This window comes from Lissotriton helveticus, chromosome 8 (genome assembly GCF_964261635.1).
Source record: "Lissotriton helveticus chromosome 8, aLisHel1.1, whole genome shotgun sequence".
Lineage (NCBI taxonomy): Eukaryota > Metazoa > Chordata > Amphibia > Caudata > Salamandridae > Lissotriton > Lissotriton helveticus.
This window is the reverse complement of record NC_136069.1, coordinates 1,584,918,861-1,584,942,064: the sequence shown is the minus strand read 5'-3', so window position 1 is coordinate 1,584,942,064 and position 23,204 is coordinate 1,584,918,861. Positions and strand designations below refer to the sequence as shown.

General features: G+C 43.9%; 1 protein-coding gene across 5 annotated transcripts in view; it reads left to right on the top strand.

Moving 5' to 3' along the window:
• Window positions 1–23,204, top strand: part of ARRB1 (arrestin beta 1) — an 841,034-nt gene that overhangs the window by 685,447 nt on the left and 132,383 nt on the right. For all 5 annotated transcript variants that reach the window (XM_078658595.1, XM_078658596.1, XM_078658593.1 and 2 more), the window contains one exon: window positions 735–802. In XM_078658595.1, coding sequence (XP_078514721.1) covers window positions 735–802 — 68 coding nt within the window. The remainder of the gene's footprint in view (window positions 1–734; window positions 803–23,204) is intronic.

Sequence of the window (23,204 nt, the reverse complement as noted above, 5' to 3'; positions counted from 1 at the left end):
CCCTGCCGATTTCAACGGTGTATCGGGTGTGTAGATTGGCGCAGTGGTTCCCGAGTTTACCCGCCTCAAAGCCTGAAAGTTTCCGCTTTATTATAGTAGTATAGATAATACTTGTAATACGGCAGGCGGATATACGTCACATTTGTGATGGAATAAACTTTCCCCGGAACTCTAAATCAGGCCGTTAGCCTTTACTCTAAAATGATAACATTTGGGTCATTTGCCTGTATGGCCCAATGTATTATCTATGGGACTGAAAATGCAGGATGCATTTAAGAAACACTGCAAACTAGGACACTGCTAATCAATACCACTAAGCTCTCCTGTGCCACCCATGTCAAATGTGTGCATTTTGTATTAGATAAAGCCTTTATGTTCGCATCATTATAATTCACCTGGTGTAAGTTTCTCTTTGATACATATAAGATTTATTAAGTGGTTGAACATATTAAATCAAAGAAACATATAATAAATTCAGGATACATTACAACAGACCGCATTAAAAAAATCCTTACTTTATGTTAAAAAAGTATAACACGCATACAATTTGTTTTTTATTATTATTATTATTTGTTTTAGTAGTAATCGTATAAATAGTAACAGTAGTAGTAGCAATAGCATTGCAGTTATTTATGTAAATGTTCATTTTTGTTGTTGTTTCTATTATTAGTGTTGAGATTAACAATGTCATTACATTAATACAGCATTGAATATTTTTGTATCTGCTTCCTCAGGCTTGTGGTGTTGACTACGAAGTGAAAGCTTTCTGTGCAGAAAACCTAGAAGAAAAAATCCACAAAAGGTACATGTGAAAATATATAAAAATAATGTAATCTGTTATGTATCATTGAGCTTAACATCAATTATATTGATAAAGATATTCTCATGAGTGTTGAATGCACCTATTTAAGCATGGCATACATAGTGTTTACTGTCAGTGGATGTAAACATAAGCAATTTCGATGAAAAATGTAGGGAATTTAGGGGCATATTATCAAGGGGGTTTATCTCCGCTTTTTTGGCTTTAAAAGCCAAGAAAGCGGAGATAAAATTATCTCCCTATTACCTAGCTGTCGCTAACACCAGTTAGCGACAGCTAGTAGGACATAGCGACCATCTTGGGCACCACTTTGCATGTCAGTGATATTTATCACTAATGATATGCAAAGTGGGTGTGCCAAGATGTTAGCGACTGGAAACAGTCGCTAACATCGCTATCTCCTGTTACCAACTGTTGGAGATATTCGCGCTAAGCGCGAATATCTCCAAAAGCTAACACCTGCCCTGAGCAGTTCTTAGCCATGTTATCCAATGGGAGGTGGATAACATGGCTAAGAGCATTAGCTCGGTAATGCATGAATATCGCTGACTTTACAGCGATATTCATGCATTGCGGCCGTTTTTTATCGCATTTGCAATAAACCTTGGTAATACCAAGGTTTATCTGCGATAAAAATCGCCGCAGCTCAGCGGTAAATTTTTGTCTCTAACCAAGCAATAGCGATAATTATCGCTATTGCTTGGTAATATGCCCCTTATATTTTTGAAACCACTGGTCATGTTTCTGTGAATCTCATCACACATTAGGTCCAGTTCAATGGGTAAATACTTGTATATTTATTTACTCAAGTGTATTTACTCCTACACATAGATATAACTATTACTTTTTTTCTTCAACTTTTCCCAGTGGAGATTTACACCTATGTGTAGGCTTACATGTCTCCACCCAATTAAATGACGTCCCTTCTCCGGGTCAGTCTGGCCCCGGTGTCCCTCAGAGCAACGATGGGGACCCCATTCACCTTGATCTGGTGGTAGTGATGACTCCCATCCTCAGGGATCTCCAGTCTGATTTCACCCCCAACTAAGGGAGTTAGGGCATGTTCAACTTTCTTCCCCTGGGGGCTACCTACCCCCAAGGCCACATGCCCCCCAAAGGGGTCCCACCAGTGAGTAGTTTCTGTGGACAGACCGAGTCCCCCTGCTTGCTTCCTAGTTGATAACAATCAAAATAGCAGGGTTGGAAGTGGGGCACCCTGGGCCACTGCCCACCAGAATTTCCCTCCATTTTCTCAGAAGGAACATGGGAACCCTTTCGTTCATCCTTAGCCTGGGACTTGTCTGTGTCTTCCTTGCCCTCCCCTCACTCTGCCAGGGAGAGCATGAACCACCCTTCTTGGGGTCACTCCCAGGTACCTTTTTTGGACACTCTGTTGCCGACCCAGAGGTCTGCCTCCTCCACAAGCTTCTAGGAGTCAGCAAGTTTGCTGTCTATTACTTATTAGCACAGCTCAGTAAAACAGATATTGAGCATTTGCTCCCTCAAAATTAGGTTGTGTAGCCCAATATAATCATCCAGTTTGCTGCCCCTCATCCAGTCCTTAAGTGCCTTGCTGGCATAATCTAAAAAGTCCACCCCTGACTGCTTTGGGAGCTTGTGGCTGTCCCTGAACCTCTGCCGCTACTTCTCAGGGGCTGCTTAAACTTAGTTACAAGGATAGTCTTTATGGAGGCATACCTGGTCTTATCCTCTGTCTGTAATGTGAGAAGTGTATTCCTCCCTACTCGGGCATGTATTTCCACAGGTTACCTCACCCCCAGTGTTCTTCTTGGACCTTCTGTACCCTGAGGACAACTTCATAAGTGGAAAATCACTTGTCTGTATCATCTCCCACCACATAGTTAGGAACCAGCTCCTGAGTTATGGGTACTCTCATCCCTCCAGCAGACACTGTTGGTACGCTGCCACCTTCACTGTTCATGCTGTAGGTGGCCGTGCCTTTAGTTCCTGCACCCTCATGCTCTTTTCATGCTCCAACAGAAGCTGTTCTCAGTTAAGTCCCTCACAGCCCTCTTTTCCTCATTTGTCAGCTATAATTTGGCCACTTCTAGCTTGAGCTTCCTCTCCTCCCTTCTGTCCTCCAACTCCTCTCGGGTCAGGTCCCTATAAGACCCACTACACCCTGCGTGGGGAGCGAGTTTCAACTTGGGGGTCAAGTCATCCTCCTCAGCAGAATGGTAATCCTCCAAACTGGCATCCGATTTTTGCTCCACATCATCCTCTCCATCCTGGTCCTGTTTTGTGACTAGCCACTGGTTGGCCTTTGCCCATGCCCTCAAAGCCTTTTGAAGCTTCGCCTTCCTGGTTCTTCTTTTGGCCAGCAGCCCGCTCTCCTGGCAAAATCTTTGAGCTAAGCCACAGTGTGCCTCTCCAGATTGGCCAGCTCAGACTCCATCCCTGCAGGTGGGGTCAAGGACACTGTGAGGTAGAGTAGGATGAATTTATAAACAGCAAAAATGGCAATAAAGGGGAATTTAAAACTCAAATTGGTCTTAGGTAGTAGATGGTAGTATACACAGAATCACCTTATAGCACTGCACTGCACACACAGAAGCCCTGTCCTCATCGCTGATCATCGGAAATCAGCGCAAAACACTCCTAGCCTGTTTCTTCGAGGGCCAGGTCCAACAGAGGGTTTCCCCAGATTCTTGGCAATGGATAATGGAATCCATGACAGATTTACTCATGACTAATAATGCGGATCACAGTACCACTCGGTATGACCCTCAATGTAATGGGCAAGTCAACAGAATCAAACAGTCAACATCAAGGAGGAGAATTGCGGATAGGAGTGAGAGGGTATGTCGAAGAAAAATATATAGTTAACACATTACTCGGCACAGTAGAGCAGAAGTGTGTCCCTTGAAATTGCTAAAAGCACATAAGCCTGCTTTGTATGCAGGTCCTTGGTGGTTGAGAAACACGTTGCTTTTAGGAATGTTTCTACGGACAGTAAGATGATCATGGAGCAGAAAGTTGCTGGGAAGTAGGACGAAATGAACAATAAGTATGATGTTGACAAGATGATGATTATTTTGAATTTTAAGGTGGGATAGTGTCTTGAAACCGTATCTTGAAACCTGGGATTATTGCCAAGACAATATCTACGTTTGTAAAACCATTTATTGCAATCAAGGAGAATCTCCACAATGTGATAACACAGGGTGGTGGAGTTTAGAATTGTAAGCATGTGTCTAGGTGTGGTAGAGGAGTTGCTGATAAAAGAGTGTGCAGGTACCATCTGGTGGTGAAGTGAATGATGATTTCTTTGTTGCAGTGAAAACAACAGCAGTCAGTGAGACTTTTACTGTTCAATTAGAGTGTGTTGCTGGCGATGATACTTTGGTTAAGAGTTGTTCAAACAGTTCGAGGAGCTCAGATGAGGCTAGTGGGATAACAGATGAGTGTCATTCTGTGTCCTTGATAGTCAGGCTCATAGGTAGAGTTAGATTGGCATGTGTTACTCTTAAAGATTTTGTATGAGTTAGAATGTGTAAAGTCGAAGTCAGTTTTACCCTTTTATAACTCCATTATGTATATTGTTTCCTATTTTCCATTTCTAGTGTGGTTTTCTGTTTTTCTTTTTGTTAGTTCTTTTCAGTTCTCTTTTCTGTATAAAGGGGGTATGTAGTATAATTCATAGTGTAGATTGTCTTGTGTCTGCCACATAAGGAATCTGTCTCTGTACTTGCCGCTCCACTGATTCTTAACGTTCTGGAGTTCATTATTCCACAAGTGTGGCACTGTCGTGAGTGTATAAGATGTTACTTACCTAGCTCAGTGGGTTTTGGTAATAATTGGCGACTAGCACTGCCTTGATATAGGCATACACATCATGCATCTGCCTCCTTTCCCTTTAAAATAAACCTGTCACTTCTGCCTCAGTCTACCATAGTCTACAACTTCTTCGAAAGGGCATTTATGACAGCACCTGGCTGCACTGTCAGAAATTAAGTGACTGAAAGCCAAGGCACATTTCCAAAGGTCAAGCATTTTAATTTCAGAATGGCCCACTCAACCCTTCAGAGATGATACAATTAGTAGTATTGAGGAGAGTGATGATAACACCTAATGTGTATGTGCCTAAAAATAGCTTTTATTGCATTCTACCTGAAATATATCTTGTTTGTTTTTATGGTGTAATTATGTCTCTCATTGATTCTGTAATTAGACTAATCTTAAGGAATGGTCAGATTCACAAAGAGTGTTGCATAAGTAGTTGCACATTTCTCTTGTAGTAAGTACTCCTGCGGACGTATTATGTATTAGGCTCACTGTTCATTTATGCACCGTGGCAGACCTTTAAACAAAGGTGAAGGCACACACATGAACAGTGCACCAGTTTGTAAGGAATGCATTGCCCAGGGGGCTCATCCAGCCGCTCCATGTTTCACAGTGCAGCCGGCACCTTCCTGCACTTTATAGATGAGACAGGGATCCCCCTGCTGGCAGGTGTGGTGAGTGACTGCATACTCCTGGAGGATGTGTCTAGAAGTCCAAGAGGACATCTTTGTCCCCTCCAGAGGGCTGCCATCTAGGGGCACATTGACAGTGTGCCTCCTGATGCCCTTTTTGTCTTTGCACACATGTCCATAATACGTCAATTGTGCTGAGGCAAAGAGATTCCCTCATTTCATGGGGCCATGCGCCCATGAGGCAATGCCCTGTCGAGATACATGTGTGCCAGCGCTATCAGTATTACAGAAGGGGCTGGCCAAGCATCTGTGGCCCGTTCTATAAATACCAAATTGCCCTGAGGGTACACAAAGCATGAGCGCAGTTGCTCGTTGCTCTCCTGGGGACTTTCTGTAATACAGCCCTAGGTGTTCAAGTGCATTTATATACAAGTGATGCCCTTCTAATAACACCAGACGGCTTACAGTGAGGATTAAATTAACTTAGTTCTTTCTGCTATGGTCTTTTTCTGAAAGTGACTTTATTTTTAATTTATTTAATCGTTTCCCATAGTGCAAACAGGACTCTAGGTTATCAAAGCACTTTACAATTAAAGAAGGTGAACAACAAGGAAACATATTTAATTTACAGGTAAACTCAATAAATCTAACCAAAAACAAAATAAAATTATTTTGGAAATACCAAGGATAGTATCATGCACCTTGAAGGGTGGCCACGAGTTTCTTGAGATAGATAAACGTTATGTGCACTCTATTGTATTATTTTTATAGACTTTATAATGTAAACTACACGATGATCGGCATGTTGAAAATGAGCGCTCTCATGAGGTTATGTTGCCTTTAAAACACAATGTATTAGCAACATTTTTCATTCTATTTAATTTATTTTAAGTCGTTTTATATAGCGTGGACATTACCCACAGTTGTTACAGTTCTTTACATTAGAAATAGGACATTACTTAAAAGTTATAAATGATATCAGTCAAAAATATTTAATAACAAATGTAAACAGGAATGATGCTGTAGAAAGTATCATACGTGGAGGTAGAAGGGTATGCCGTAAACCAGCATTCAGTGCATCCTCTGAGTCCGAGAACAGTGGAACAAAGAGAAGAAATCAATGGAAATGTCTCTGAATAGAACGGCTTCCAGTTCGAATTCAAAGAGTGTCTGTGAGGCATTAGAACATTGGAATGTTGAGCGCTCTATTGAAGACAATCAAGTGCTCGGGGCTTCTAATGGCTGGTAAAAGCCCGGTGCTCCAACATTTCAATGTTTGTCTTTCACAGCAACAACTGTGAACAAAGACCTCCTGGAGCCAGAGGGGATTTCAACCCCCTCGGGATCCTTGCAGCCTTCGTTTTATTAATTAAAACATTCTGCCCTGGTGTGGAATGTTCTGATAGCCTTATAGCCTGTCGTAGCTGGGCTATAATGGTGATTATAGATCTTCGGCTTGGGCCTTTAACGCTGGAGTGAGCCTTTAATGGCCGGTATAGCTTTAGCGGTCTATAGGGCTATAGTGGTGCATAATCTTGAAGGTAATGAGTTCACGGCTTTACTGGCATTCCTAGAAAAGGACTGAGCCATAAATTGTTCCTTTTTAAAGGAGGGGGCGGAGGGAGTCAACATTTTGTGATCGCTACTCCGACATGATTTCTTTAGTTTGGCCACCAGGTCATGTAGATCGCAGGTGTGAGGGCCGGGTAAGTGATGCAGGTCATTTCAATGGGATGCCAGCAGAACGTTAATTGAACCAGTGAGATTTGGTAATCCCTTTTGGTTCTAGAGCTGAAATGTGCTTCCAACATGAAGAACAACTTTTACTGGAACTAGGTGCATTTTGGGAAGACCAATCAGGAGAGAATTATAGTAGATGGTTCTTGACAACACCAAGAGTTTTGACATCCTGTTGGGAGTGAAGAACGAGTATGGATTACAGGCCATTGGTACTGCATTGTCACTGTAGATTGAGCCTTTTATCAATGACAACTCCTAGGAATTTGGGTTTGTCGACAATGGTTGGTTTGCACTTGAGGATTTTGATTGAGTCGATCCAGGACTGGCAGTGGTGAAAGTGCTCAGAAAAAGAGGAATAATTATATTTTCTCATACGAGTGTACACTTTAATGCTCCTGCTACATTACCCTAGGATCAGACTGCCTCTATTCAGGCTTAATCTGTAAAAGAACAAGTGCCAGGCCAAAAGTATTTCTCCGAGATAGTAAATGTCTGCATGCTGACTACAAAGGCTGCACTCTCTTGATTCCCTCCCATTCCTCTTTAATCCACCACCAGACATTCCCTGCCTCTTTATCTCATTCTTGCAGGTTCTTTTTCGCCCCTGCTTTCTCACTTTGTCACTACTGTTTCTGTGTTTCTGCCTTCTGTCACCCTTTTGTGTTTTTTTCTTTCTTGCTCAGGATTAAAAGCCTGTTGAGTGCCGGTCCCAGAAAATAAGTGCCTGTGGGCCTACCTGTACTCACTGGCTCAAATTAAGCACTGTCGGATGGTACGGCTGGGGATCTCTGGAACTCAGTTTAATGAAATTGATGCAGTTTTTGAAAGGGGTCTTCACATTTCGCTCACTGCCCTAGAATCCTTAATAGACAAACTTAACCGAGAGATGATTATGAAGATCTGTTCCATAATTTCAATAAAATGTAAACTATGCAGTGTGGACTTTTAAATTCATGCAAGATTAACTACTTTTGGTGAGAGGGGGCTTAATAGTATAGTTTTGGTGCTGTCTGAAGTGATGGCTCTCGAGTAGGCAGACGTCACTCTGCATGCACCTTCGGACATTATAAAAATGCAACAGTATCTTATAATGCTAAATGATCACATAGTAGGATGTTTTTTCAACTGAAGAGCTAGGGGCTTCCTTTGGGAACTAAGGGCCTGATTTCTAGTTTGTTGGACGGGTTCCTCCTTTGCAAGAGCATTATAGCCTATGGCTCTTGTAATACGGCAGGCAGGATATCTGTTACCGCTGTGTATCCCTTCCATCAAACTCTAAATCAGATCCTAAACCAGGCAATGAGCTTGGCTGGCCCTGTGAAGGACAGATTTCTACTCTTTCCAATACTGAGGAGACAGAACTCCTGAACCCCGACCCCGTTTCAGCTAATCCATAGTTGACTTCATCGCACACCACTCTCTTGCCTCCATGGACTACATCCTCCTTGGCAACCTCAATTTTCACCTAAACAACCTCTATGACCGCAACACCTAATACCTATTGCAGAAACTCGACACCATCAGACTCAAACAACTGGCCACCACTACAACCCACTCAGCAGGATACACGCTCGACCCCTACTTCTCCGCAAGCAACAACATCTCTGTCAGCCACACCTCCGAGCTACATTGGATTGACCACCAATGTGTTTAGTTCTCCTTCACCAAACCCACCGTAAACCACCACACCGATCACTATCCTTGCAGAAGCTGGAACAAGGTTACCAAAGACTAGCTCACCACCTCCCTCAGCAAAACCCCACCACCGACATCGACAGACGCCAACGCCTTGGCATGCAACCTCCACCAATGGATCTCCAAATGAGCCAACACTCTAGCTCCCCTCAGGAACTCCTCAGGCAAGCAGCCCTCCACAAAAGCCAACTGGTTCTCTCCCACCCTCCAAGATTCCAGGCATGTGTGCAGACAGCTCGAGAAAAGATGGAGGAGCAGCAAGATCTTGGCAGACACCACAGCCTTCAAAACCGCCATCACCGCTCACCACCATCTCATTAGGACAACACAGAAAATGGCCATACAGGAACACGTCAATGCACACAACAGCAAAGAATTCTTCATTGTGGTCAAAGAACTCGCCAAACCCAACATGGAGACGGCAGACATTCTCCCCTCCCAATACCTCTGCAACAACCTTGCCACCTTTTTCCACTACAAGATCAAGGAGATCTATGACAGCATTGCAACCCAAGACCCACCCACCCCACCCACAACCACTGCACACAATTGCTCCAGACCCTAGCAGACCCTGCCCAACTGGACCACCCTCCTCTCTGATGACACCCTCAGAATCATGACGAGCATCCATTCTGGAGCCCCCTTGGTTCCCTTTCCTCCCTAAATCTTCAAAAGAGCCGGCACCTCCATCGCCCCCGAACTCTGCTGCACCCTCAACTGCACCATCAAGTCTGCCACCTTCCCTGAAGACTGGAAACACGCAGAGATCAATCGCTTGCTGAAAAAAGCCTCTGCCGACCTGAAGGACCTCAAGAACTACAGACCCATCTTTCTGCTCCCCTTCCCACCAAAGTCATTGAGAAGGCCATCAACGTCCAACTCTCTGAGTTCAACTAAATTAACCACATTCTGGGCCTTTCCCAATCAGGCTTCAGAAGCAACCACAGCACAGAGACCGCACTGGTCGCCGCTTCAGATGATATCCCAATCAGGCTTCAGAAGCAACCACAGCACCGAGACCGCACTGGTCGCCGCTTCAGATGATATCTGCACCCTCCTCGACCGAAGTGAAACTGTAGCCCTCGTCTTCCTGGACCACTCGGTCGCCTTGGACACCTTCTCCCACCACACCCTCTGTGCATGACTCCAAGACGCCAGCATCCATGACAAAGCCCTAGTATGAATCCACTCCTTCCTCACCAGCCAAACACAGAGAGACAGACTTCCACCATTCTACTCAGAACCCGCAGAGATCAGCTGTGGTGTGCCTCAGGGCTCCTCCCTGAGCCCCACCCTCTTTAACATCGACATGACCCCGCTTGTGGACATCTTCAGAAGTCATAGACTCAACATCATCTCCTTCGCTGATGACACCCAGCGAATTCCCACCCTCACCGACAAGCCCACAGCTGCCAAGAGCAACTTCCACAACAGGATGAAGGCGGTCGCCACCTGGATGAATGACAGCTGCCTCAAGTCCAACTCAAACAAGTCCGAAGTCCTCATCCTGGACTCCACCCCCACTGCCTGGGACGACTCCTGGTGGCCTGCAGCGCTTGGAACCCCTCCACACCCACAGGTCATACATGAAACATCGGCATCATCCTAGACTCCTCGCTCTCAATGAACTGCCAAATCAATGCTGTCTTATCCTCCTGCTTCCACACATCCACCTGCTTCGGAAGATCTTCCAGTGGATCCCCACCCCGTCTAGGAAAACGGTTTCCCATGCGCTCATCAAGATCAGTCTCGACTACGGCAACGCACTCTACAACCAGCACTAACCAAAACCTCCTAGAGAAACGGCAGAACATCCAGAATGTCTTCTCCAGAATCATCCTGAGCATTCCTCACCACAGCCACATCACCAGTCAACTGAGAGACCTCCACTGGTTCCCGATCAACAAAAGAGTCACTTTCAAGCTCCTCACGCACACCTACAAAGCCCACCACAATGCATACCCCAACCTCTACTCACGCACCCGACATCTCTGCTCCACCCACCTGGCCCTGGCCACCAACCAACAGATCTGCAAGACCTCCGCTGGAGGAAGATCCTTCTCCTGCCTCGTTGCGAAGACCTGGAACTCCCTGCCTCTACTCCTCAGACATTCAATGTCACTGCCTCAATTCAGGAAGGACCACGAGACCTGGTTATTTGACTAAACGGCAGAACCCCACCCCCAACAGCGCCTTGAGACCCTTACGGGTGAGTAGTCATGCTTTACATGAATCTTGATTGATTGACTGAGGAGCAGGGACTTTTTCTTGTTCTGTCTATTTATTGGTCTATGTCTGTTACAACAGCTGATAAGTTTCCTGTCCACGATGTTTATTAAATAGAATGTGAGAACAGCATGTATGCCCCTCTGATTGAATGCAGCAGAGTTTACACTTTACATGCCTTCTATGTATTGAGTTTTATAGAAATTATGTTTTTTTTTGCTTTGTTTATGATGGATTTATACATATTTTGTTGACCTTCCTCGATGCCGCTATTAAAGCTCACAAATATTGGCTGAAGTGAACACATACACTGGAAAGTAATTTCTTTGGCGGTCCTTACTCATAAAGTTTTCTCAGATTTCCAAACTGGCCTCCTCTGCCCATAAATAACTTTATGATACTGGCCCTATTGCAAGGAGAATGTCTGCTTCCCCTGTGCTCTGGTTTGGTAATAAAACGCCTATCATTGCCACGGCGCATGCTGCACTTTTGTTTGCAAAGGCACAGCATAAAGTAAAATATAGCTGTTTCCGTCAGAAGTCAAATTCTTCTTCTAAATCTGAAATCTGTGATAGTAAATGGTGTTTTCTATATATTTTCCCTTCCTGCTCTTTTCTTTTGCTGAGTAAGAGGAATATATGATGTTACAATGCAAACAATTACAACGCATGCTTTTACAAAATGTTTTTTACATTGCAACTACCATTACACCGCATGATTTTACAACGCATGCCATTACAACACATTTTTTAAAAACTACCATTACAAAGCATACTATTACAACGCATACCATTACAACGCCTAATACCTTTAGGGCAACAGTAGGGTAAGTTTTGGATAGTGTAGGGGTAAACATTACTATTCCCACTCCAGTGAGTGCAACAGTAGGATAAGTATTGGATAGTGTAGGGGTAAAAATTACTAATCCCACTCCAGTGAGTATAACAGTAGGGAAAATGTTGGATGGTGTAGGGGTAAAAATTACTATTCCCACTCCAGTGAGTGCAACAGTAGGGAAAGTGTTAGATAGCTTAGGGGTAAAAAAATAGTATTCCAACTCCTGTGAGTGCAACAGTAGGGAAAGTGTTGGATAGTGTAGGGGTAAAAATTACTATTCCCATTGACCCCAAAACCCATAACCCCCTAAAGCTAAAAAATCTCTATTACTTACCTTATAACGCGTTGCAATGGCATGCGTTGTAATGGTATGCATTGTAATGGCATGTGTTGTAGTGACATGCATTGTAATGGCATGCGTTGTAATGGCTTCCGATGCACAGGCAGTTGCGTTGTAAAAGAAGTGCGATGTAATGACTGCGTTGTAAAGGATGTTTCCCAGTAAGAGTGTTGACTGGGAGCACTCTCAAAGGAATCCCCTTTCTTGGAATACATCTCTGGCCATCAGTGCCCTCAGATACTGCCAATCCTTGTATGACTGGGATTTATTTTGTATTATTTTATAGGATTCATTGAGGTGGTTTTTCATGTGTCCACATCTTCAGTCATCTCTTAGGCTGACGGTTTCAACTACATTTTGGACATTGAGTGACATTACATCACACACTGTATAAACAGATTAAAAATGATAGTTTAATAGATCGTTGACATACGTTTCATTGTATTTCAGTACATTTGTATAAGGCACCCACTTGCCCCAGCAGTGTCCATTTATGGACTTGTGGGAGGAAATAATTCCTTTTGTAATTTCCCTACAGCAGTCTGTTTGGATTCCTGAATTGCTGGGCATGTGTTTTAAGATGTATCAAGCCTTTCATGTGCATCAACTATGTAGGATTCCCATATAGACTTTGGATGGGCATTCAGGGTCACCATTGGGGGACTCGAGGGTAAAAGAATTATTGGGGTTCAATTGGACCTCTCTGGCACACTTTTGGAAAACTCTGACATTCCCATTGAAGCAGCAATCCTGGTTGTTGGGAGCCAAACAGGGGAAGATGGACCACAAGAATATAAATAATTACAGAGGAAAATGTGAAATAAAATCCAAAGCTTTACTTATAATTCAGCAAGCCAAGAACTAGAAAATATTATCAAGTTCTTCTAATTCAGTTCAAATTACATATCTTTCGTGCGTCGCATATAAATTGCTCCAGTTTCAAAGTTATGACTAACTCACAGTGGCATGTTTACAAGTTGCGTGCAAGGCCATCAAGAAAAACCTTTAGTCTACAGCCAAGGAAAATACAAAAACATGGCACTGGAGAATAATTGCATTCCCTCCATGTGCATATTTGACAGCAGAGCACTTCTGTACCAAAGCAGACCGTTTAAAAACCTAAGGCCAGATGTGCAAACGCATTTTGCAGTTACAAACCCTGCAATTCACAAAATTACAGGTTTTGCGACTGCAAAGTAGTATTATCAAATGTAATAAATCACTTTTGTCGTTTAGAAAAGCCTTTCCGAATTGCAGAAGGGGGTTTCCTACATGAAAGAGGCGCCCCTTCCTAAATAGGGTTCTCAGTGAGATTATCAATGGTTTGTTACTGCAGTGGCAGTAGCATACCCTTGAAAAGTTTTTCACACTTCTATGAATGGCTGCTCACTCCATATTATTCAAACAGGAAACCTATGTTTTTTTAAAGGTAGCAAATACAGGCTTCCTAAAAGCAGCACCCGTTTCTTTAGAAAATACAGTCTACTTAAAAAACAGAGGGGCCTATTACCAAAGCGGGCGATATGAGATTATCGCTGCTTTAGCGGCTGTTTTCGGCCGCTAAGCGGTGATAATTTGATCGCCCTATTAGCAAGCTGTCGCTAACAGCAGTTAGCGACAGCTTGTAGGCGATAGCGAGCGGTTTGGGGCCCGCTTTGCATGTCAGCGATATATATCGCTAATGACATGCAAAGTGGGCATACCCAACCTGTTAGCGACTGAAAGCAGTCACTAACATCGCTATCGCCTATTATCAACGCAGGCGTAGCAATGGAAATAAAACCTAATGCCTGCTCAGACCAGTTCTTAGCCTGTATATCCAATGGGAGGTGGATAGTCAGGCTAAGTCCCTATTAGCAATAATGCCTGATTATCACTGGATTTCCAGTGATATTCACGCATTTCGCCGCTATCACCGGGAATTTTATCGCTTTAGAGATAAACGTTGCTGATAGCACGTTATCTCTGCGATAAAATCCAGCAAAGCGCGGCGATGAAAAAAATTTTGCTAAGCTTATTTAACGATAAATATCGCTAGTTGTTGATAATATGCCCCAATATTTCCTGTTTGGAAATATGAGCACAGGGAAGGTGGTCTGCTATTCTTTGCAACCTCATCTCTCCATTCGAAGCCAATCCGAGAGGATGTTAAGTAGCAACCTGCTTAATTAATATTCATTAGTCAGCTTCTTCTGTGATGCCGTGCTAATGGACATTTTGGGTTGTATGATGTTACAACGCGTTCTGTTGCAATGCATACCTTTTCCATGCATGCATTACAATGCGAATGCCATTACCCCGCATAACCTTTACCACAAACATGCCTTTACAACGCATACCTTTACGATGAATCTAGTTGTAAAAGCATGAATGTTAAAGGCATTTTCATGGTAAAGGTTTTCCCTGACCCCTAAAACCAGTCCCTTGCGCTCCTCCCACCAGGCCCCCAGGCGTTAAACAAAAAACAACAACCCTGCACTGAGCCCTAGAAACAGACCCCTGCGCTACCCTCTGCCCTGTCCCCAGCCCTTCTAAAACCTGCAACTTCCCTGGTCCCTGGTCTGAGCCCTAAAAGCAAACCCGTGCACGACCCCGCCCCCTTAAAAAATTACAACTAACCAACCCCAACCCAAAACTGTAAATCAGTTGCTCCCAGGCCCAATCCCCCTTACCTCTGCAGGATATCACTTCCTCTCTATCTCTTCAGAGGCACGGCACACATCCTAAAGCGGAAATGGAAAGGGTCTCTCAGGTTCCTCTAATTATGTTGTAACGGCATGCATGGTAAAGGCTATGCGTGGAAACGGTGCACACCCTTACCACACATATACCAATTACCGTACATTCCTTTGCAACATAATTTGTAGTAAAGGCATGCGTGGTAAAGGCTATCCCCCAGATTCATCAAGAACACATTTTGCTATTCCTTAATAGCGAAAAATGCAGAGGAATAGCAAAATGCTATGCATCAAGAAATCACTACAAAAATAGCGATTTCTAATAATTCCTTAATTGCGACTCTCAAATTGCCCATAGGATTGAATGGGAAGACAATCTCAATTTGCTAATCGAAATTAGCGATTTGCAAATTGAGATTGCGATTTCAAGGGTGCAGGGGTGTCCAAAGGACACCCTGTTGCACCCCTGAAATTGATGTGTGGGCATATGTTGCGCACACACATGCCCATAGGGCATGTGTGTGCGCAACATGAAACTTTGAAAAATGCACTTTAGTGCATTTTTCAAAGTTTTTGCAAATTACCACGAAGATGTACTTCATGGTAATTTGCGTGCCCTAATAGCGAATTCGCTTTTTTATTCACTTTCATGCATTGCATTTAAGGAATCTCAATATGAGATTCCTTAAATGCAAAGAATCGCAATTTAGTGAATTCTTAATTAGTGATTTTTGCATTTGGGGTGATGCATCCCAAATGCAAAAAAAACACTCGCAGAGGGCCAGATTCTCAGAATCTGGCCCTTTGCGAGCTGATTTAAGCTTGATGAATCTGGCCCTATGCGCAGTAATGGTCCATGCATTGTAACGCATGCGTGGTAAAGGCTAAGTGTGGAAACAGCCATGTTGTAATGGCTGTTTCCCGACATTTTGTTTTTTAACCTCGCAGAAAGACAGTGTGCAAGAAAGACACTATGTACAACTGTATATCAGTACATCTAGCACTCATCTGTTTGCATCCAAAATTAGCCCTAGTCAAGTGCTTTATTTAAAATGGTGGTTGCAGATGGGGGCCACCAACAAGGGCGTCGTGAACCCACCTCCTCCTACTTTTACAGCTACAACAGAGATGGGGATCTCCATGGACCTCTTCTGTCTGCAACTGGGCAGAACAAAAGCTCATCATTAATCCAAGAAAAGAATATTGTCAATAGAAGACCAAGCCGGAGAAAGAAAGAATGAAAGATGAGTAAATGAAAAGGGGAAGAAGAAAGGGATATTGAATGGAACAAAAGGATGCACGGATTAATGCAGTGGTGTAATCCAAAATGTTGGGGCCCCCTGTAGAAAGTGGTGAGGGGCCCCTCAGTCTTCCATGTCTCACAGATATTCATTGGCCCTGGGTCTGAATGGCAGCCACTGAAGGTTTGGGGCCCACTGGCCACAGGGGCCGAGGGTCCTATGTTATGCCCTTGGATGAATGAGTGGATGGAGTAATGAATGGGTGGATGGATGAGTAAATGGATAGGTGGATGGACAGGGTGGCAAAGTGAATGGATGAATGGATGGATGAGTGAATGGATATGTGGATGGACAGGGGAAAGGACGGTAGAGTAAAGGGATGAACAAAGAGTTGAATGGACAAGTGAAATGATGGCTGAGTTAAGAGATGGATGTGAAGGGACAGGAGCAAGGAATGAGTTAATGGATACATGGATGGACAGGCGAAGGGATGGCAGAGTGAAGGGATGGATGGATAGGTTGTTGGACAGACAAGAGGATAGAAGAATAAAGGGATAGATAGGAGGAAAGACACACGCAAAGATGGCAGAGTAAAGAGATGGATGAGCAGGTGAATGTATGAATCAATGGATGACAGAGTGGATGGATGAGTCGATGATGGAGTGGATGGATGGATAAGTGAATGAATTTCAGAATACAAAGGTGAAATGGTGGTTATCAGCGGGTGAATGGAAGGGTGAAAAGCTTATATGAATGGATAGATGCTTGGATGGAAGAGACCAGGAAGTTCTTCTAGGGAGAGTTGAGGGCTCGCTTGCTTGGTGCCCTCAGAACTTTAGTTTAAATTGGGGGGCATTTTTATTTTCTGGACTCTCCGTTGCCTGCCGGCATGAATTTTTGGGTTATGACACTTATGTTTAGCTCATCAGAGTTCGACTTGGAGCTACTGAAAGGAAAAAGACAAAATTTGGAAAGAAAGATAACAAGACAAATGGAAAAACAGTGACAAAGACAGCAAGAAGGAATGAAAAAGAACCTGAGATAAAGAGGCAAGGAGCGTCTGATGCAGGGCTTAAGTGAGCCGATGGCTTCCGGTACTTGGCAAAAACACTTAATTTTGAACACTGACACACACAACAGCCTGTCACATGGTGGCGATGTTTGTCTAATTTAGAGATGAGCACAACGATTGTTTATTAATTTAGCATGCATTAAAAATTACTAATACCTGCCGTTGAACCCACTTTTATGTTTTTTGGGGGTCTGGAATATTCTGAATTGTCACACTTACATGAGTGTAATGGTTAGTAGTTATGTTGACATTGGCTGCACTAGCAGGGGAAATAAGTGGAGCAAGCTACAGTAGCCTCCTCACGAGGGCCCATAATTTTTATTTTTTACAAATTAAGCACTACTAAGTGTGGTTGATAAAGGCTTGGGGCGGAATCACGACTAAAATGCCTTGGTATTTGCCATCCCAAAATTCAATAGCACTTGCTGTTGGCTTCTGAGCAAACACTTTGGGGCCCAGCACTTATTCTCACAAATTAAGCACAAGCACTGGCCTCACCTGAGGTATCATGCATGGAAAGTACCAGTTCATTGCAACAGATGATTGGGCAAACGTTTATAGAGAAGCATGTGAGGGCTAAGGCTGTTGTAAGACATAAATGGAATCTAAAAACCAGTGTACAAAAATGTAAAAAATGTGGGGGTCTTACCGAAGTTCAGCTAGGATTTTCGTTGTCCCCCAGATTGAATTAAAGGTTCCTGTGCATGAAATTTCCCTGGCTCCCACCAACATAGAGAGGAGATTGCTCTTTGGAATCTCGTTTTTATTGAACTATGGAAGCCAAATAGAAGTTCGAAGAAACATACATTGGGGCATATTTACAAGGGGAGTGCACAACTGGAACATCACCTTTTTTGACGTACGCGTGGTGCAATACCCTTCACCATTTTTACAAAGTGGTGTTAATGCCGCTTTGTAAATACGCTACACTTTCACGCAGGGATCTGCGTCCAGTGGATGTTGCCTTAAGCGTTCCACTGCAACTCCCTTTGCTGCCCCAGATTTACAAGGATCTGAAAATCTGTGGCAGCGCCAACACCTAACACCTTGCAAGAGCAGGCGTTAGAATAGTGCACAAGGCGGAATGTTTTTATGTCTCCTCGTTTTTTTTATTTCTGTGTGTGCTGCATTTTGCAAAAGCCATTAATGATGGTTTATGTGCAGAAAGGTGTAACTCCCTGCACATAAACAATCATTCTCTGCAATGCATGCACCCTTGCACTAAGGAGCAAGGGTGTCTCCGTTGGCACTAGGCAGCTAAATTTAGTGCCAGCTCCAGGGAAAATGCAGGGTAAAATGCAGTGGTGCGTCGTATTGTAGTAAATATGATGCATCCCTGCGTTTCGAAAATATTAGTGCGTGGCGCTGCCAAAGTTGGATCAGCTCCGCTCTCCGACATTTTCTAGTAAATATAGCCCATTGTCTGGACATCCATGGACAAGTGAGAGTCCGGCCCCATGCCCTGAGAGTTGGCAGACAATGCAGGAGAAGTTGTGGTACCACAGGCTTATAAGTGCTAGATATGGCTTTGTAAACGGATCCTTGGTCAAGACATCCACTGGTAAAGCCACCAAGATGCCTCCTAAAATCACAAAACACAAATGCTGCAGGTTTAGCTGGGTTTTGCCCATGTGCTGAGGCAGGGCAGTGCTCACGCAGAGCAGTCTTATATCCTGTTAGGTCCCTGTGAAGACTAAATGCAGATGGTGCCAAACTCAACCACTGGGCAAAACAAGGGGCATGGGGCTCCCCATCATAACTAAGGACAAAGAGGCTGATTGCACCAGGTGCCTATGTCAGTGCAGTTATGTTGCTGTGCCCCATGTCACAGAGGGTAAAATGCCTCTGAGAGATCAGATGCAGAAGCGGGCAAATACAGCTGTATCCAGGGTCAGATTGGGAACAAAATTAGGCCCAGGCCCAGGCACAGAAAGAAAAAGTGGCCCACATTTGTGGATAAAGACTTTTCATGAAACTCTTATTAGTATTGGGAATAATGTTGGGAGAAATTTCTGATAAATTAAGCTCATGGGGTCAGTAGCAAGGGCCAAGACTAGACCCGCAAAAATCGTTCTCAAACTCAGATAAACTGGGTTTAGGAACACAGGTCCCTCCTGGGTGGGGATACACCAGCCCCCTCTGAATGAAGTGCAGTGGAAATCCACACGGTAATTCCATTCTGCCTGATTCATAATCAGGGCCTAAGTGTCCAGTACTTGAAACAGTCTCACTTTGCCTTTTAAATCATAATTTTTATGCCAACGTGCAACTTTTTGAGAAATAAAAGTTTTTTAGCATGAAAATTAAAATGTGTTTGACAAGATGTGACTATGGTTGTGAATTGGAGAGTGAAACGGGCTAACCTTCTGCAATATATGTTACACACCAAAGACCAAGTACATCTTTGACGTGCAAAATATATCAGAGGCATAAGCAAATTGAGTGCATGTGCACCATTCTAATGCAGTGCAAGAAGGGACTGAAAATTCTGTTTCATTTTTTCACAAACCTTTCTCATAGCATTTAGTCCCAACTCTTTATGTATTAAGTTCTCCCTCATCCTTCAAGAGGAAATATTTTGCAATCTACTGACAAGAATCACTAATGTGATAACTCATTCGTATCTCCAGTTGGAACCTTTTCCACTCTCGTGTTAACTTCTTAAATGAATACCCCGCCTGACACTTAGGAATGATGTATAACATTGGAAATCTCTTTATGACGGCCGCACACCTCTTTGCACCAGCGTGACACATTTACCATGCGTGAGGGAAACCAATGCCTGCAATATTTATTCAATGCCTGCAACATTTATTTAGATTTCCTTCTGCAGTAAACAGGATACAACTCACTGCCACAGTCTACATTTATCCCTAAATGTACAAACAAACAATAATAAAGTCTCATGTAGTAGCTAATTTATATATAAGCCTGTGAGCGGCCTGCTAGTCGGCCAGGTTGGCAGGTGCCTTGGCTTTCATCTACCCTACGGATGAATGCCCACCATATCTAGCGACCCCCACTGGTCTGGTGGATGCTCTTTCATTTCTGGTGTCTACTGAGGAGAAGACCAAATGTATTCAACCCAGTAAGCATTCTCTTTTGCTTTTCAGCAGCAGACATTCAAAGCAGAAGTGTGTTACTGAAAAGCAAAATACATTGTCTAAAACGCAGTGAGTTTTTTCTCTGTGTGTCAAGGACCTTTACACATTTTCTTTCCTGGGCCCACCTTAGTTTGCATGGCAGACCCAGGTATGTTCAAACCAAATTAGGGAGCTATTGGTAAGAGCAGTTCCTCCCTAATTTGGTTTGACCATAATTTTCGGAGCCCAAGTACTGGCCCTTCATTGACTCCCAGGCTCCCCCTGTTCATGTGTTTGTGAGTCCCAGGTATGTAACATGATTGATCCTAGAACTTCCAAGTCGGGTGTCCCGGGACTAAGCGCCGCTAGTTCTCGCCACTTTTAAGCTGCAGTGTGATGTAGCATAACATGACCAGTCTGTCTTGTTTCTCCACATGATGATTAGGTCTCATTTTTGAGACACATGTTTTTGTGCAACTGTTCTGTCCTGAAGATGGTCCCAAGGATCTACTAGACCACCGGGGGACCGAAACGAAGACGCTTAACACTATTTTTGCATAAATATTCAATGTGTTTGACTCTAATTTAACAACATATTGTGTTTTATTCACATTTGTATGTTTAAATTGAATATCCATATTTGATGCGAAAAGTGTTCTGTTTACTACCACCAAATGTCACATGACTAGATTGGTAGTACTTTGTTGCCAGACATTCACTCATTTTTGTAAAATGCTACAGAGATTATAAAGATTAAAATTGACTATTTTTGATAAATTGTGATTGTCATTTAGTCCCTATGATTACTCTAAATAAGTGTTCATGTAGGTGACACTAAAAATATCTGAATTGTTATATGAATGTGTCCTTGAGGGCATTTTTCGTTTGTTACATGATTGATGGTAGCACCATAGTAACAAGGTTGAGGCTGCCATCCCTGTAACCGTGGAGCCCAGCGAAGGATGAATAGCCAAGCCAAATTATTCTACTGTTGGATCCAGCTGCGACTCTACTGGTGGAACTCCTGCAGTAACCCACATCTAAAAGGGACAGTGGAAGTAGGAGACAGATGAGGGAAGAGGACTATCATAGATTGTGAGTGCTCCTGTCCTGCTGTGCTCAAAATGAGCCCCATAGAATTTGTGGTCATGGAAAACCCTCCAAGTACTCAAGGAAATTTGCTAAAGTTGGTGAAGAATACATGGGCTCAATTTCTTAAATTGAGCCAGTGTATTCTGCTGTGGATTAATATTTTCCTGCATGAATGGTTTGGTTTTCCATTACATGCGGGCACTAAATCAAGTCTTAGGATACGGTTTAGATTTCAGCAGATGGGGTACTCCGTCACAAACGTTACTGATATCCCAGGCGCCATTTTACAAGTGCTTTATATCCAGTGCCACTTGTAATACAGTAGACGGGATATCTCTCTCATTTGTGATGGATTAATTCATCTGCCAAACTGTAAATCAGGCCCTTCATTCTCTACGAAGCAGATTCTCGAAACCGTTTCAGACTAAAGTCAGTCATCTGCATAAACTATGTTACAAACTCTGCAAACTACCTGAATCACAAAGGGAGGATTGTTGTAATTTTGAATGTGTATATAATGTATGTATTTATCGCTCTGTGTGGAGCACAAATCGAAGTTGAACGCAGCAAAGGGCTGAACAAGTGGCATTGCTCTCTGGAAGATACAAATTGGGTGAAGTTTAAATGTAGACTGCTGTGTAACAGGTGCAGCTCTTTGAAGAGAGGTGTCTTCAGCTGTTTCCTGAATTGTAAGTGAGTTGGTGCTGATCTGATGTCGATAGGGATGCAGTTCCAGATCCTGGTAGCATGAAGGCAGAAGGCGTGCCTTCTATCCTTTTTAGGTCTCGCCCTGGAATTAGCATCCAAAGGATGCTTCCAGGGTTGGAGACGTATAGTCAGCTGTCTCGAGGGAAGGACGGACGAGAAGGTGCACGAGCGCAGTCCAGGCTGGATTGGTGTGCGCGAACGCGCACGTTCCGTCCTGCGCCGCCCTCCCATACTCCCAGCCTACCGCGCATGCATGCATGCACACAGACAGACACAGACACACACACACATACCCAGACAGGCAACCTCCTCCCCCACAGTCACACACGCATACACACAGACTCCAAGACACACGCACACATACACAGGCCGCCGCCGCGCGCGCGCCCACACATGCCCCCCTCCCGCCCTCGCAGGCCAGCCACAAAGCGAAGCCCCACTCACCGGCAGCAGGACTCTTCCTCCATTCTTCGGCACCGGGGCGCAGGGTAGGCTCCTGCCTGCTCCGGTGCTGCAACCAATCGCGGCTCTTCCGGCTCTTCCGTGGGAGGCGGGGTAGGCTCCCGCCCTCCTACTTCCTGTTTCCTGTTGTCGCGCCGGCCTGCCTGACTTCCTGGTCGCAGGCCGGCAGAGTAACGAGGATGTTATAAAGGTTGGTGATGGTCATCTTGAAGGAGCGCTTTCTAGTATGCAGGCACTAGAAGCTTCTTGCACATACACCACATTTCTACGAAATGTGACCGCAAGTTTGCACAGGTGATACTAAAAATAGTGCAACTATTTATACATGTTCGTGGAACAGTTTCAGCCAAGGCTCTTCATTTACTGTCTCTTAAAATATTTAGAAAAACTGTGTAAATGTAATTTTATATATAGTGGTTTCTTCCCTTATTGACTTATTGCATTGTAGTGGCACTGCTATTTCTTCGTATGCGGCCGTCAGTAGGGCTGTTTTTAAGTGAAATCTGTCTATTCGCTCTCAGCAGATGCATGTCTAATGTGCAGTGAAATCACCCTATGCATGTGCAGGGGGGCTACTCCACACATCATAGCCAATGAGGGAGGGTATTCCATAATTTCCATTGTTTGCAGATTTCGGTGTAAACACTTAAGCTGTTCGTAGCCAGACCTAAAAAACGCAGCACTGGTGTTAGATGTTTTTACATACATTGGAAGGATGAACTTGTGGGAGTTTGACGTACAAAGGATGGGAGAGGCAGGAGCGCCAGTGCCCTT